The sequence below is a fragment of the Lissotriton helveticus genome, chromosome 3_1, assembly GCF_964261635.1.
Source record: "Lissotriton helveticus chromosome 3_1, aLisHel1.1, whole genome shotgun sequence".
In the NCBI taxonomy this organism is placed as follows: domain Eukaryota; kingdom Metazoa; phylum Chordata; class Amphibia; order Caudata; family Salamandridae; genus Lissotriton; species Lissotriton helveticus.
The window spans coordinates 666,258,133-666,273,777 of NC_136061.1; the positions used below are offsets into that span (position 1 = coordinate 666,258,133).

The following is a 15,645-nucleotide window of genomic DNA, read 5'->3' on the forward strand; positions in this document are numbered from 1 at the left end:
CTACAGGAGCAATGGTCACAAGCTACAGGCAGTTGGGAGGATCTAGTGGTTGTAACGCACGCAGTGCAGAAGGAGATGACATGGTGGACCATGGAGAACATAGCAAGGGGAAAGCCTCTAACGCCCCCAACGCCAACAGTGACCATCACCACAGACGCATCCCTGAAGGGATGGGGCGCTCACATGGAGGAGCTCAAGGTGAGGGGACTGTGGACACCGACGGATGCCACAAAGCACATCAATTACTTAGAATTGAAGACAATCTTCCTTGCACTGAAGGCCTTTCAAACAAGACTGTACAAGCACAGGGTATTGATACAAACAGACAACACCACTGCGATGTTCTACATCAACAAGCAGGGGGGCACACAGTCCGCACCGCTTTCAACGCTGGCGCAGGAGATATGGAGATGGGCCATCCCTCTCAAGATAGACCTGCTAGCCATACACCTACCAGGGAAGGACAACATACAAGCCGATTGGCTCAGCAGGCAGACATCGGCATCCCACGAGTGGGAGCTCAATGCTCAGGAGACAAGATACCTGTTCGACAGGTGGGGGACACCATCGGTGGACCTGTTTGCCACACGCCAGAATGCAAAATGCCAAAACTTCGCATCCAGGCAGCCCGAGGAGGGGACACTGGGGAATGCCCTATGGATAGATTGGTCAAGGACATTTGCCTACGCCTTTCCCCCGATACCACTGATGCACAGAGTACTGAGCAAGTGCAGAGCGAGCAACATGACACTGATACTGGTCGCACCGCAGTGGGCGAGGCAGACCTGGTACTCGCAGATCATGGAGATGACACAGTGTGCACCCCACAGATTCAGCAGGAGGAAAGATCTACTGTCCATGCAGAACGGAGAGGTACTGCATCCAGAGCCAGAGAGCATGAGCCTAGTAGCGTGGCTCCTGAGGACATAGAGTTCGCACATTTGAGACTACCAGAAAGCACCCTGAGGGTACTTCGGGAGGCACGAAGGCCCAGCACTCGAAAGTGCTACGTTGCGAAATGGAAAAGATTCACAATATGGTGCAGACAGGAAAGACTCCACAATAAGATGAAGAGGGACTCCACAGTGCTAAGGTACCTGACGCACTTACTGGAGAAGAACCTTAGCTCATCCTCGTTAAGAGTTCACTTGGCAGCGATAGTAGCCTACACAAGGGGAGAAACGTGCAGGAGCTTCTTCACATCACAGGTGGTGAAGAGATTCCTAGAAGGAGCGAAAAGGATCGCACCACCCAAGCGGGTGCCGCCACCTGCATGGAACTTGAACACAGTCCTAACGGAACTCATGAAAGAGCCCTTTGAACCACTTCACAAGGCCTCCCTAAAGATGCTAACTATGAAAACAGCCTTCCTGGTTGCGATAACGTCCTTACGCAGAGTAAGCGAGCTTCAAGCGCTGACGCTACAAGAACCATACATACAAATACACAACGATAGAGTTGTGATGAGGACTGACCCACACTTCATGCCGAAGGTGGTATCCAATTTTCACATGAACCAGTCTATACAGATACCGAGTTTTTTCCAAAAACCCACAACCAGCGCAGAGAGAGCTCTGCACACCCTGGACGCCAGAAGGGCAGTCATGCACTACATTGAAAGGACAAAGGGGCACAGGAAAACGAAACAGTTTTTTGTGTCCTTCGCAAACAGCTTCATGGGCAAAGCAGTAACCAAAAGGACCATTGCACGATGGATCGCACAAACAATCCAACTCTGCCACAAACGGGCAGGACAGGAACTGGCTGAGGGGACACGTGCCCACTCCACCAGGAAGAAGGGCGCTACAATAGCCTTCCTGGCTAACACACCCATAGAGGACATATGCCTGGCGGCAACATGGGCTTCGGTGCACACGTTCACGAAGCACTACTGTGTGGACATACAAATGAACAAGGAAGCTCAAGTGGGACAGAAGGTGCTACAGCACATATTCAACACCCAACGCTCATCTTCCACCCAGCCGCCACAGAGATGAGAAACCGCTACAAAATCTATGCACAGCATAGTGAATCCAGAAAGATTCACGCTGCAAAACGAATAGTTTTCTTACCTGTCGGTGTAGTTTTGCAGCTTGAAGATCTTTCTGGATTCACTAGCGAACCCACCCACCTCCGCCAGAAAGATGAGGCTGGAGAGAGAAGAGGTGGTTAACTAAAGAATAGACTTTGAAAATACAAAGCGGTAAATACAAACTAAGAAGAACATTGCCATTACTTCGGAAACGAAAGAAACACGGAAAAAAAGAACCCGAAGATGGCGCCCAAGAGTGGGAGCTTCCGCAGGAAGCATGCCGACGTCACCGGAAATACACCCAAAGGGGGTGTGACGCCGACGCCCACCTGGGCAAAGAGAAAAAAAAAAAAAAAAACAAAGAAAAGACTACGAATCCGGACCCAACCACAAGACCGCGGAATAATGCACAGCATAGTGAATCCAGAAAGATCTTCAAGCTGCAAAACTACACCGACAGGTAAGAAAACTATTCGTTACCTCTCATTTGAGATTACTGAAGTGTGCCACTTTTATTTGTAGAAGTGTGTAATGCAAATGCTGCATTTACTCGGGTTGGCGTGTTGTGTATATCTGCCCACTTTTGAGTCTTTAGCGTATAAAGTGTCTTGGCTTCCCACTCATAGGCGGAGCACTTCAGTTTTCATGAATTCAGTGATGATCGTTATGATGGTATTCTAAAATTGAGAATATATAGCTTCTCCTTTTATGTGCTCTAATTGGTTCCACTAGTCTAGATCTGATGAATAGGACAGCCAAGTCTGTTTGTATTGATTGGTTTGTCGAGAACAGGCTTAGGATATATGCATGAGGATGCAAACAGGCTCCACGTATTGGAGAGAGGGCAGGGAAGTCATTTGGTTTGGTGGGAGTTACAGATCTGTAGTTTCAGTGTCCAGCTGGTGCCATGCCAAGTAATACTTAATGTCCGTTATGCTGACTGGCATGTAGGGCAGCAATGAAGGACCTCCACCTCAGCCTGTCTTGGGCACGTTTCTGTTCGGTGCCCCAGCTGTGTTTCAGGGTCTTCATAGCAGCCCTGTAATCTTTGTTCAAGTGGTTAATATATGAATAAGCAGCCTATAGGCATTAGGGTGATGACAGAGATTTGATGTACGTCCAGAGGGCATACGTTGGAAGACTTTCGATTTAGCAATGAGATGGTGGTCAGCAGCAGAAGTAGCACACTTGAGATAGGACAATGTACTTGTTTTTTCTGTAGGAAAAGAGGTAAATACAAAGGATGGTGGGGTTACATTAGGTGCCCACCCTGGGGCTGGATGGGCTTTAGTCATAGTTTGAGTAATGTGATGGTTTGGCGTGAGCAAGTGCTCATCCAAGCAATGGTAGTATCCTAGTCTTGGAAAGATGCAGTTTCAGGTAAGGGGTTCAGCACGTGCACTCTCATTGGATGTTTCCACTCTTGCATTTGAGCAGGGGTGAAGTGGGTCAAGAGGTTGCATGAATCATCCTGGGTGCTGCAAAGCTATCATATGCACTTAACACTCTCTAATCTCCATTTGCAGGAGCTGTATGCAGAATTCAAAACTAACGAGGAAATGTACAGACAGCTGATGGACAGGGGCCGACTTATGCAGTCAACTCGCGAGGACCCAACACCCGAGTCCAGTGCTGAACAGAATGTGGCACTTCTGGAGCGTAAATGGCAGACTGTCAGCACCAAGATGGAAGAGAGGAAGGTGTGTAGCCTCTTTTACTTGCATTAGAAATGTGTTCATCATCAAGTCTGACGCCAGAAGACCAGTTTTTACTATGACACCTAAGTAGAGGTCCTGTCTTTTTGCCTGTATTATATGCAGTGGCACGATCTTGGTAATTCACAAGCAATTCTATGCCCTTTGCTTTCCCCCTAATGCAAGACGTTAACTCGTGTGCTTCTACATGGTAAAACAGGTTGAAGCGCAGGCCTACCTGTGCACAGGGCCTGCGCTTAACGTGAATCTTGTCCAAATTACCTCAGTCTCTTGTGCTCTAAGAAAACAGATGCAGGTCATATGTTTCAGAGCAAGATTGTACTTTTATTTCTTTTGATTTTATTGTTACATGGTCATTCTCTCTCGCTAACTGTTTCCTGTACAACCCCATGCCTTGAACATATGGGGTAAGGGCTGTTGACTGTGGGTTTTCAAATACTGGCCTTCAATTCTATATAAAAATGTTGCAGTCGAAAGAAGATACAGTGTTTGAGCAACATGTAGTTTACACTGAGCACTTTTTAGGTCTCGGAACTGCGAACAGATCGCGAAGCGATCTGTCGTTCCGAGACTCTATTGCAATCATTCCTCCTTTCAAGGAGTCAAGGGAGACAGGAGACAAGTGAGGTGCACGCGCAACCTTGGAACTGGGATCAGGTCGCGCGCGCTTCCTGTCTCCCATGGCTCCTTGGAAGCAGACTTGCACGCACACACACACATACAGACCCCCCCTCGCTGCGCATACACACACTCACACAGACTCTCCCCCCCCCCCGCCCCCCCCCCCGCCGCCGCCGCGCCTACACACACGCACACACAGAGACCCCCACTTCCAACCTCGTCTCGGCGTGTCTTCGCGCTCCCTTGTTGAAGTATGGGTGACGTTCGCCAAATGAGGGTGAGCACTGGGCAAGACTGTCTTGCACAAGGACGGGCAGGTGCACAGTCGTCTACAGGCCCCCAACAAGTCACCAAGCGCCTAAGGAAGGGCACCCTCTCTCAACCTAACACACCAGGCTTGCCTCAGTCGCGTGCCGCCCCTGCCTCTCACGTGGCCGTACGTGCGCGCTCTCCTCGCCCTGTAACTGGAGCTTCTCGATGGGAGCGCGTGCCAGTGCTCGCGCAAGGAGTGAAGCCGCGAGCGGGCCTGTGGTCCGAGAGAGATTCAAGGCTCTGCAGGGAGAGGCAGATGTTAAAGAAACCGTGCGGATGGAATAGTAAGCCCTCGGTGCGATTTGAACAGGCAGGTCTCGGCGCGAATTGACTTCCGGGGCACTCCAGGCAGCATGAGTGCTGATTGGGTGTCCGGTGTCCCCATCCAAGCCCCCGGCTGTGGCGCGAAGGAATCTTTCCGAATGCAGCAGGACCAGCTGAGTTCAACAAGAGGACACAAAGCAAGTGGCAGAGGAAACCATCCTGAATCCCCTAAGTCCTGCGAGCAAACGAGCGCTGTGTAAAAGGTCTGGGCAGTTGGAGCGGAGGTGAGAGATTTTCAGACAAGCAATAGTTCATCTATCTAGCACAAAATCAGGCAACCCCGGCCTCGCCCCCCTCTGTAATTGTTCCTATCCCCTGCACTATGCCTGGTTCTCCTGTATGCTCCTCCCTTTTGTTGTTCTGTCCCTCCCCCTGTAATTGTTCCTGGACCCCTGCTCTGTGCCTGGTTCTTCCGCGCTGCTGTGCTCCACAGACACCCCTCTTTCATTTGCGCTGCATGCGGGGTTGTGTGCGTGATTAAACAGGTCATCTCTTCCAGGAGGAATTATCCATGCACGCTGCCTTCCCTGGTTAGTCATGAAGCTCGGGCGGAACACGAGGGGACATTCACCTCAGCCCTACCCGTGGCCCTGGCTGCAGCACTCTCTCTCTCTCTCTCTCTCCCCACAGGAGCGCCTCGATGCCCCTGGAGGTGAGCTCCACCCAGGGGACTCCTGGTAAGGATGGGCGGCCCTGGTGCAAGCGAGGAAAACGGCCCTTTGACAGCTATTGTGGGAGTAAAACCAAACAGTATCAGGGTGGACTCATTGGGCCCTCAGCCAGGCTCCTGGCCCCGGTGCCACTGCACCTGCTGAGCCAATGGTCAGTCGCTATGCGCTGGGCACTGCCTACTCTTAGGATTCCTCTTGTTTTCTCCTTTGTCAGCAGTTCTGTCCCCTTCACCCACTGCCTTCTGCATTTTCTCCATTGCCTGGGGCTTCTCTCTCAGCACTCCCTGCTGTCACTCCTTGCATCCTGTCCCAGCAGATCCTGAAGTCCTCGCATTTCACCTGTTCCTGCCCTCCCCTGGGTATGGCGCGTCCCCACCCCCCGCGGTGCGGTAGAGCTCCTAACCTTTTAGATCAATATATATATATATATATATATATATATATATATATATATATATATATATATATATATATATATATATATATATATATATATATATATATATATATGCGATGTGTGTGTGACTCAGAGCCCCCTCTTTACTTTCTGCGAGGGGTGGAGTGGGGGCATCATTTGATGTTACACCACTCTTCTTTTGGGCATCACTCAGCAATTGCATATGAGATCCTTTGTAGCGTGGCACACCAGAGAGAATGCGCTTTTTAGAGATGCAGCAAGTAACACTAAATTAATGCATTTCACTTAATTAATGAGAGCAGAGATTTCCAGAAGGACCACGGTTTATAATTGTGAAGTCAAGACGTCTGTAATTGAACTCCATCACACTCTTGACTAAGTTGGCTGTCCTGTCATTCTTTCAGTGTTGCTTTAAAATAATAAATTCCAAGGTGTAAATCATTAAGGGCCCATATTAGCTCTCTGTACATCCAGTGGCCTCTCTGTATATATGTTAGCGTGTCTTCTTATCTATAAGGCCATGCATCAGTTTCATTGTATGGTTCTATGTCTCCAGGTCTGTATCCATGTCCGTTGTAGGTAGAGCATCCAAAACAGAGCACATGCTGTTGTGAGGCATATTGTGGGCCTTCTGAGAACATACAGGAACCTAGAGCCCTCCCATTGATTTCCATTGGTTGGCTTTCCTGCCATTCTCTTTTGCCTGCTCCTTATTCAATGGTTTCTTTTTCCGTCTTGTGTCTGCCCCTCCCAAGAGCCCTGCCAATTTACTTGCATCCTTTCGAGTGCTTAATATGTGCTGGTGGTGTCCCACAAGAAAGCCTTGGGAGTTGTGTAGAGCCAACCCAGCTCCCCCCCTTCTTATCAAAATATTTGTGGAACACAGGAAGATACACTCAGAAAGGGAAAGCTTAAAGCGCTTTCTTCTCTGACCCCGCAGGGTTTGGTATCTGCCCCCACCCAATTGGACTGGTGATAATTATAACTCTCGGGATTTCTGGAGGAAAGGAACCAACTAACTATAAAGATCAGTCTCTCTGTGCTCCTTCTTTAAGGTTCAGTGCAAAAAGGGAGCAGCACATAACTTCATATCCACTTAGTCCACTCCTAGTGATCGGAGCAGAGTCACAGGAAAGCTACCCCAGAAATGTGGAGGGGCAGGGGAAAGAGGGATCTCCCTTGGTTTTTCCTTTTCTTCCCCCATTCACACCTCACTCCTTTGCTTCTCTCCATTCTTCCTTCACTTTCTGCCCTACATCCGCGTTTCCTCTTAATCTCCGCCTCCCCTCATTAACTGCTTTTAATTTTTTACCTTTCATCTTCACACTCCTTTCATGCTCTCCCCGCTGTCTGCTCTTCTTCCCTTGCCTTTCTCCTCTTCCCACTTTACATTCTCATCATGTTTCACTCCAATCTCTGCTTTCCCAATCTCTGCTTTCCCCACTTCTCTTCACATATTTTGTCTACCTTTGTATCTTTGCCCCTAGGGAGAACCAGCAGCAAATCAGGTTGTCATGATTCGCTTCTGCCTTTTCATGCTGTGTTAGTCGCATGTACATGTTGTTGCTGGTTGGTGGGTGAATCAGGGTGACATAACAAGAAGCAGTTCCTTGCACAGGCTCGCTGAACGCGTTTTTGTAACAACGGCGCTCACACTTTTGTCATACTTTCATTGAGTTTGATATGGAAACTTAAAACGCCTCTTCATTAACCCCACTATAATCAGCATTTATAACAGGTCTCCACAGTTACAGCCCCATACGATTTGGAATACTGCCTTTTGAATTCTTTTAATGTAAGGGAAGGTGCTAATTATCGTATGCTCTTAATTTATATTCTAAAATCCCTTATTGTAAGGGTTGCATTAATGAGTCTTATTTAGTTTGATGGCAGTAAGGACCTTTACGCAGTTTCTGCTTTAGTGGTACGCAGGGGTATTTAAGATGGGGTCAGCCACGCTTATCAGGAAGCAGCTGATAGGGTTTGTAGTGGTTACAGATACCCAGGCGCTCTACCTCGATTTAACGTTACAATTCGTAGGAAAAACGATGTCTGTGGCGTGGTGCGTGAAGAGCGAACGGAGTAACCCTAAACCGTTCCAAGAAGATCTAGCAGACCTTCGCTAATGAGACAGAAGCCATGCTCTCGCAACCACAAAGCAGTGTAAATACACAAAAAAAACAGTAATTACAATGAAGTAGAAAACAACAACAGATCTTTATGTTCTTAAACTTTTCCAGGACGTTTATTGGATCCACATTCAGCCGACACCTTTTTCGTCGTGTTCACAAAAGTTGAGTCGACACGACTCTTCAGGGCTGATAAAATAAAACAACATATGTATAGTATATTTTGCTTTAGCAGAATTTAGTATTACAGGAGTGCACGGTAGTGATAGTGGGTTTCCATCCACGGGTATTGTGTGTCTAGCATACATATTTGTGATTAAAATACCGTGCACATCTACATGTCATTATGGTGGTGAAAGTGCAAGACATGCGTGAGGCAAACCATAAGCATATGTATAATGGTTATAACGCAGGGAACCGCGTCACCTGTTGTCTCATGCTCACGAAGACCCGCGTCTGAGAAGGAATCAGGGTGCAAATTGTGTTTCTTGCTCCAAAAATAGAAGAGAAGTGTATCGTGCTCAGTGTTAAAAGCAAGGGTCTATATATATAAGGTAAATTATCCATGCAAGTCGGATACATCACTAGTAACCACTCCTGCGTACCTGGTAAATAGACCCAGGCATCTATGGGTCGATGCGAAACGTAGGTAAGTTGAGCGAAGAATCTATGTGGTACAAGAGTAAGAGAATTGATTTATATAGGGAGGAGAAGCTAAGAGCGGGCACGTAGTTGTAGTAACAGAGTGCCATTCAAAATGTTGTTGACTGTCGCTTACCCAAGTTATAGATTGACAAGTAGTCAATCTCTTTACTATTCAAAGAGCCCTGGTTCCGGGTTCAAAGTTAATTGTGTGACTACTCTTCTGACGAGGGCGCTCGGTAAAGCGCACTTAATACAAAAAGGGAGACTGTAAGGACAAATGGGGAAAAAGGAATGAAAAGGAAAACCTTAAGTAAAACGAAAATCAGCAGGGGATAGGTGAAGCAAAATTCAGTTAAAACGGAGACAACGTATGGTCAAGCTCATCTGGCAGAGTTTACATACCTAGACACGTGTGAGTGCCTGTCTATACCGGGAGGGGATCCAAATACAAAAATTAAGGGCTGAGTTTTTGTTCCGTAATCCTCATACGAGTGTGCACTAAAGTAAACAGAAATAAAACGGAACAACAGAAAGGGAGTCAAAATGCCGCAAGAGTAATGCGCTGGGCATCAGAGATGGCACGTATACAGAGTGCCCTAGTCTCACCTATGGTACGAGATCCCTCCTCTGTGTGTTCCCGGGCGCCGTGTTCCAAGGACGGACACGTGACCGGAAACCGGAAGGAATCATATAGTCTTCGTCTGCCAACAACTAGAAAGTGCCGTGTGAGTTAAGATCAATCAGTATGAGCCACCATCTTAGTTGAGGGAGAAAGTAAAGGGTCACTAAACCATTATGAAGCACTATCGGGTGAAGGCAGGTTAACCTCTAATAGTAAATGAACTGGCTAGGAGATTTGAGAGATGAGTAACACGTGAGCCAGTATGACTCCGTAAATCCACAAAGGGTTGTATACGTGTGTTCCCATACCAAAAGAGATTCATGTTCCGACACAAGCATGAAAATAAAACCAGCACGGAAAAAGGTTCACAGGTCATTTGGAATGAGAGAGCGAACTCTCTAGATGGTAAAAGTATAACGGTAGTAAACTCTCTGGATATGAGTGATAGTCTAATTGTCATGTGTATAATAAATAATTGTAGGGTTAACTGTTCCTCGCTGTGCAGATTAATGCCGCAAAGTAGGTCAGTGTCTTATATAAGAGCATGCCGCTGTAATCCATCGAAAAGCCCCGATTCGTGCAACTATAAGTGAAACCAAGAAAATCCACGCAGTGACTGGTGACAAGACAATCCTCATGTGTACATTACGTTATATATTCTTGTATATTTAGTGCGAATTTATGTCACCGTAGGCAGACTTAAGGATACAGTTACAATCTTAGTATCCTTATATACAATCCAATACAAAAGACTAACATTGGTATTTGAGCACAATAAAATCACATGGTACAGTAACGGTAGAGCAAAATGAGCTAGATTTTTGATTGTCACTACAAAATAGTAGTAAAAAACATTATTCAAAGTGAATGCATCTATGCAGATCTCATTATCAAACAAAAGGTTTCATGTATGTCAACAGAGTAAGTAAGACAAAACTGCACGAAATTCATCTACACACAGAATAATTGAGCAGTTAGTATTTAGTTCCCCAAGAAAAATTGAAGCTCTGGGTCATAGTTAAGCCCGTGTTCCACGCATTGCAAACGCATGATCCACGTGGCCTCCCTACGTCTCAATGTGAGTTCCCTGTTACCCCCCCTAATGTTTGGGGGGATTACGTCAATTCCAAAGAAACGTACCTTCACTTCATCCTCAAGTGGTTGGCATGCTGCAACGTGCAGGGCAACCGGGTACTTAGGATCCCTTTTTTGAATAGAGATCTGCATAGATGCATTCACTTTGAATAATGTTTTTTACTACTAAGTCTGCCTACGGTGACATAAATTCGCACTAAATATACAAGAATATATAACGTAATGTATACATGAGGATTGCCCACACAGGCAGTCTCCTTCTTCCCCCGACGGACGTCTCTGATGTGCATGCATTGACCAACCTCTACCTAGACTCCATGTCTACAATAATCAACGAAGCCGCACCCTTGCAATTGAAGAGAGTCTCCACCAAGAACTCGAACCCATGGTGCGATGGCAGACTCAATGAAGACAGACGTGTGATGCGCTTAGCTGAACGCGCGTGGAGATCTGACCCCTCAGCACTGAACCTTAGAACGCTTAAGAATAAGAGAAACGCTTACTTCAGAAAAATCAAACGCTCGAAAGCAATATTCTTTAGCCAACAGCTGGATCAAGCGAAAAACCGACCAAAAAAACTGTTCGAGTTAGTCAAAACCCAAACCAAAACGCAACCTCCACAACCCAACAACTTAACAAAGGCTATCCCAAGTTGCGAAGACTTCTCGGCTTTCTTCAAGCAAAAGAACAACACTATAAGAAGCGATCTCATCAAGGATGTAAGTCGATTCGCCGGCTCCATATGCATAACTAACACTCATGCTAAAAACAACGCTTCATGGACGTCCTTCGACACCTATTCCGAAGAATCAATTCACAAGCTGCTGGTCACCTTGAAACCCGCCAATCATCACACAGACCCCCTACCTGCCAATGCTGTTAAAGTCCTCACCCCCCTGTTCCTCCCACTCTGGACTAAAATCATCAACTGTTCCCTGCAACAAGGGCTCATCCCAGATTCCCTCAAGATTGGGCAAGTCACGCCTATACTCAAGAAACCCACAGCTGACCCGGCCGACCTAAACAACTATCGTCCTATCACCAATATCACCACTCTAGCAAAACTGTTAGAAAAATGCGTACAACTCCAACTGACAAAACACATTGAGCAGTTTGACCTCCTCAACTCCCACCAATCCGGATTCAGAGCAAAGCATAGCACGGAAACGGCCATGACACACATAATAGATGATGCCCTCCAAATCCTTGATCACAATGAGTCTTGCCTCCTCATCCTTCTTGACCTCTCTTCAGCATTTGATACGGTCAAACACGAGAATCTACTGGAGCTCCTAAATACCAGAATGGGCATATCCGGGACGGTTCTCAAATGGTTCACGTCCTTTCTGCACAACCGTTCGCAGAGGTTCAAGATCAACAACGCACTGTCCTCGCCTGTGCCAGTAACACTGGGCGTCCCGCAAGGTTCCTCCCTATCCCCCACATTGTTCAACCTCGTCATGGAACCACTCACCACCTTGCTTCAATCTTCTAAGGTACATTTCCATATGTACGCCGATGACACTCAGCTCTACCTCAAGCTTCAATCCCCTGAAGACATCAAACTGTTGAATGCCACACTAAGAAACACCCAAGCTTGGCTGGCCGACAATCACCTCAAACTAAATGCTCTGAAAACTGAGTTCCTTCTGATCTCTCCTCCTGCGAAAAAGGCCATCACCCAAACCTGGCTCAATCATCTAACCGCACTCAATGTCCAACCCACCATCGTGGACTCAGCGAAATCCCTTGGCATCACACTGGACTGCAATCTCGACATGCAGCAGCATATTACCATAGCAACTAAAGGAGCCAACTTCCAAATCAACACGCTGAGAAAACTCAAACCCTTCCTACCACCCAAGGACTTCCAAACTGTGGTACAAGCCTTAGTCATTCCTCGCATAGACTACGGAATTGTGGCTCTCAGCGGGCTCCCCCTGACAACAACGGCTCCCCTAAGAGCCTCCCTTAACGCGGCCGCGAGACTCATCACTGGCTCAAGAAAACACTCGCATATATCCCCTGACTTAAAAACCCTGAACTGGCTGCCTATTGAAGCCAGAATTCAGTTGAAAATTGCCTGTATGACACACTTGGCCGTACACCACAAGGCACCCAACTACCTCTCTCATAAGCTGACCATATCAGGAGGCTCAAGATCCAACAGAAGCACAAACACTCTCCTCCTGAAACCACGGAGATTCCGGAAGGAAAAAACATACAAACGCTCCTTCTCTGGAATGGCACCTAGGATCTGGAATGCACTCCCACCAGAAACCAGGCTTATCCCGTCCACTATACTCTTCAAGAAAGAGGTGAAGGCCATCCTTATGGCTAAATACACCTGAACACTATTGATACTGGAACAATGACAGTATTTGGCCCCCACATTATCGGCTGGATGAATATTTATCTATGTCAGTCCATTTTTTGTCTGCTTCTGGATCTAATTCATTGCACGGATGCTATACTATTGATTTCCAACTTGTCTATTGGATTGTACACAAGGACTTGAGTGCCTCAATAACCTGCAACGCACCCACTACTGACTACTTCTTTGCTCTCAACATTGTGTTTACTCACCCTCTGGGGTGCTATAATCTTATCCGTTTAGACATTGTACTGCTTCCATTTTATTGTTTCTTGATTGTTATTACTCTGTATACTCTTGTATGACTGATACCCTATTTTTTGCATCTCACTGTCTACGGAATCTCATATTGATTTAAGAGTCTTGTTTATCCTACCTACTGTTTCTGTAAAGCGCTCTGATATCTGCAAAGATCTTGTTCGCGCTATATAAAACTTTAAAAATAAATAAATAAATAAATTTATTATGCACATGACAATTAGACTATCACTCATATCCAGAGAGTTTACTACCGTTATACTTTTACCATCTAGAGAGTTCGCTCTCTCATTCCAAATGACCTGTGAACCTTTTTCCGTGCTGGTTTTATTTTCATGCTTGTGTCGGAACATGAATCTCTTTTGGTATGGGAACACACGTATACAACCCTTTGTGGATTTACGGAGTCATACTGGCTCACGTGTTACTCATCTCTCAAATCTCCTAGCCAGTTCATTTACTATTAGAGGTTAACCTGCCTTCATCCGATAGTGCTTCATAATGGTTTAGTGACCCTTTACTTTCTCCCTCAACTAAGATGGTGGCTCATACTGATTGATCTTAACTCACACGGCACTTTCTAGTTGTTGGCAGACGAAGACTATATGATTCCTTCCGGTTTCCGGTCACGTGTCCGTCCTTGGAACACGGCGACCGGGAACACACAGAGGAGGGATCTCGTACCATAGGTGAGACTAGGGCACTCTGTATACGTGCCATCTCTGATGCCCAGCGCATTACTCTTGCGGCATTTTGACTCCCTTTCTGTTGTTCCGTTTTATTTCTGTTTACTTTAGTGCACACTCGTATGAGGATTACGGAACAAAAACTCAGCCCTTAATTTTTGTATTTGGATCCCCTCCCGGTATAGACAGGCACTCACACGTGTCTAGGTATGTAAACTCTGCAAGATGAGCTTGACCATACGTTGTCTCCGTTTTAACTGAATTTTGCTTCACCTATCCCCTGCTGATTTTCGTTTTACTTAAGGTTTTCCTTTTCATTCCTTTTTCCCCATTTGTCCTTACAGTCTCCCTTTTTGTATTAAGTGCGCTTTACCGAGCGCCCTCGTCAGAAGAGTAGTCACACAATTAACTTTGAACCCGGAACCAGGGCTCTTTGAATAGTAAAGAGATTGACTACTTGTCAATCTATAACTTGGGTAAGCGACAGTCAACAACATTTTGAATGGCACTCTGTTACTACAACTACGTGCCCGCTCTTAGCTTCTCCTCCCTATATAAATCAATTCTCTTACTCTTGTACCACATAGATTCTTCGCTCAACTTACCTACGTTTCGCATCGACCCATAGATGCCTGGGTCTATTTACCAGGTACGCAGAAGTGGTTACTAGTGATGTATCCGACTTGCATGGATAATTTACCTTATATATATAGACCCTTGCTTTTAACACTGAGCACGATACACTTCTCTTCTATTTTTGGAGCTAGAAACACAATTTGCACCCTGATTCCTTCTCAGACGCGGGTCTTCGTGAGCATGAGACAACAGGTGACGCGGTTCCCTGCGTTATAACCATTATACATATGCTTATGGTTTGCCTCACGCATGTCTTGCACTTTCACCACCATAATGACATGTAGATGTGCACGGTATTTTAATCACAAATATGTATGCTAGACACACAATACCCGTGGATGGAAACCCACTATCACTACCGTGCACTCCTGTAATACTAAATTCTGCTAAAGCAAAATATACTATACATATGTTGTTTTATTTTATCAGCCCTGAAGAGTCGTGTCGACTCAACTTTTGTGAACACGACGAAACACGTGTCGGCTGAATGTGGATCCAATAAACGTCCTGGAAAAGTTTAAGAACATAAAGATCTGTTGTTGTTTTCTACTTCATTGTAATTACTGGTTTTTTTTGTGTATTTACACTGCTTTGTGGTTGCGAGAGCATGGCTTCTGAGCCACGCTTATCAGCACCTCAATGACTTTATAGCATATGGGGCACCTGTTTGAACTCTTACGTGTATGTGATAACACACGTAATAATCATTTCCTCTTACATCGCTTCTTTTGCTGTGTTGTCTGAAACCCCCTGTATAATACACAGCACCTCTAATCCATTGCAGGGGTTTCTTCTCTCCCTATGTGATAGGAAAGACCCTTGCCGCCCCAATTGTTGAATTATATTAGCTCGAGGGCCAAGTACAACAGCTGTGGGTTTTCTCTCCAATCTGGCCTTATAGTAAGGAAGCATCAGACATGGAACAATCAGGAGAGGACGTAGTCTCAACCTAGAGTCGTGACTGAGAACAATATGAAAGCAATTTGTCTTTTGGCGATTTGTGCATTAGTACTTCAAAACAAAGACAACGTATTTGTTCAGTGTAGCTTTTTATGGTGCAATGTAATGCACTACACTGGTATCTGTGGAATGAAATCAGTGGGTTAT

General features: G+C 46.1%; 1 protein-coding gene across 4 annotated transcripts in view; it reads left to right on the forward strand.

The window, feature by feature from the left end:
• Window positions 1–15,645, forward strand: part of MACF1 (microtubule actin crosslinking factor 1) — a 990,087-nt gene that overhangs the window by 820,814 nt on the left and 153,628 nt on the right. For all 4 annotated transcript variants that reach the window (XM_078680764.1, XM_078680763.1, XM_078680765.1 and 1 more), the window contains one exon: window positions 3,559–3,732. In XM_078680764.1, the coding sequence (XP_078536890.1) occupies window positions 3,559–3,732 (174 nt within the window). The remainder of the gene's footprint in view (window positions 1–3,558; window positions 3,733–15,645) is intronic.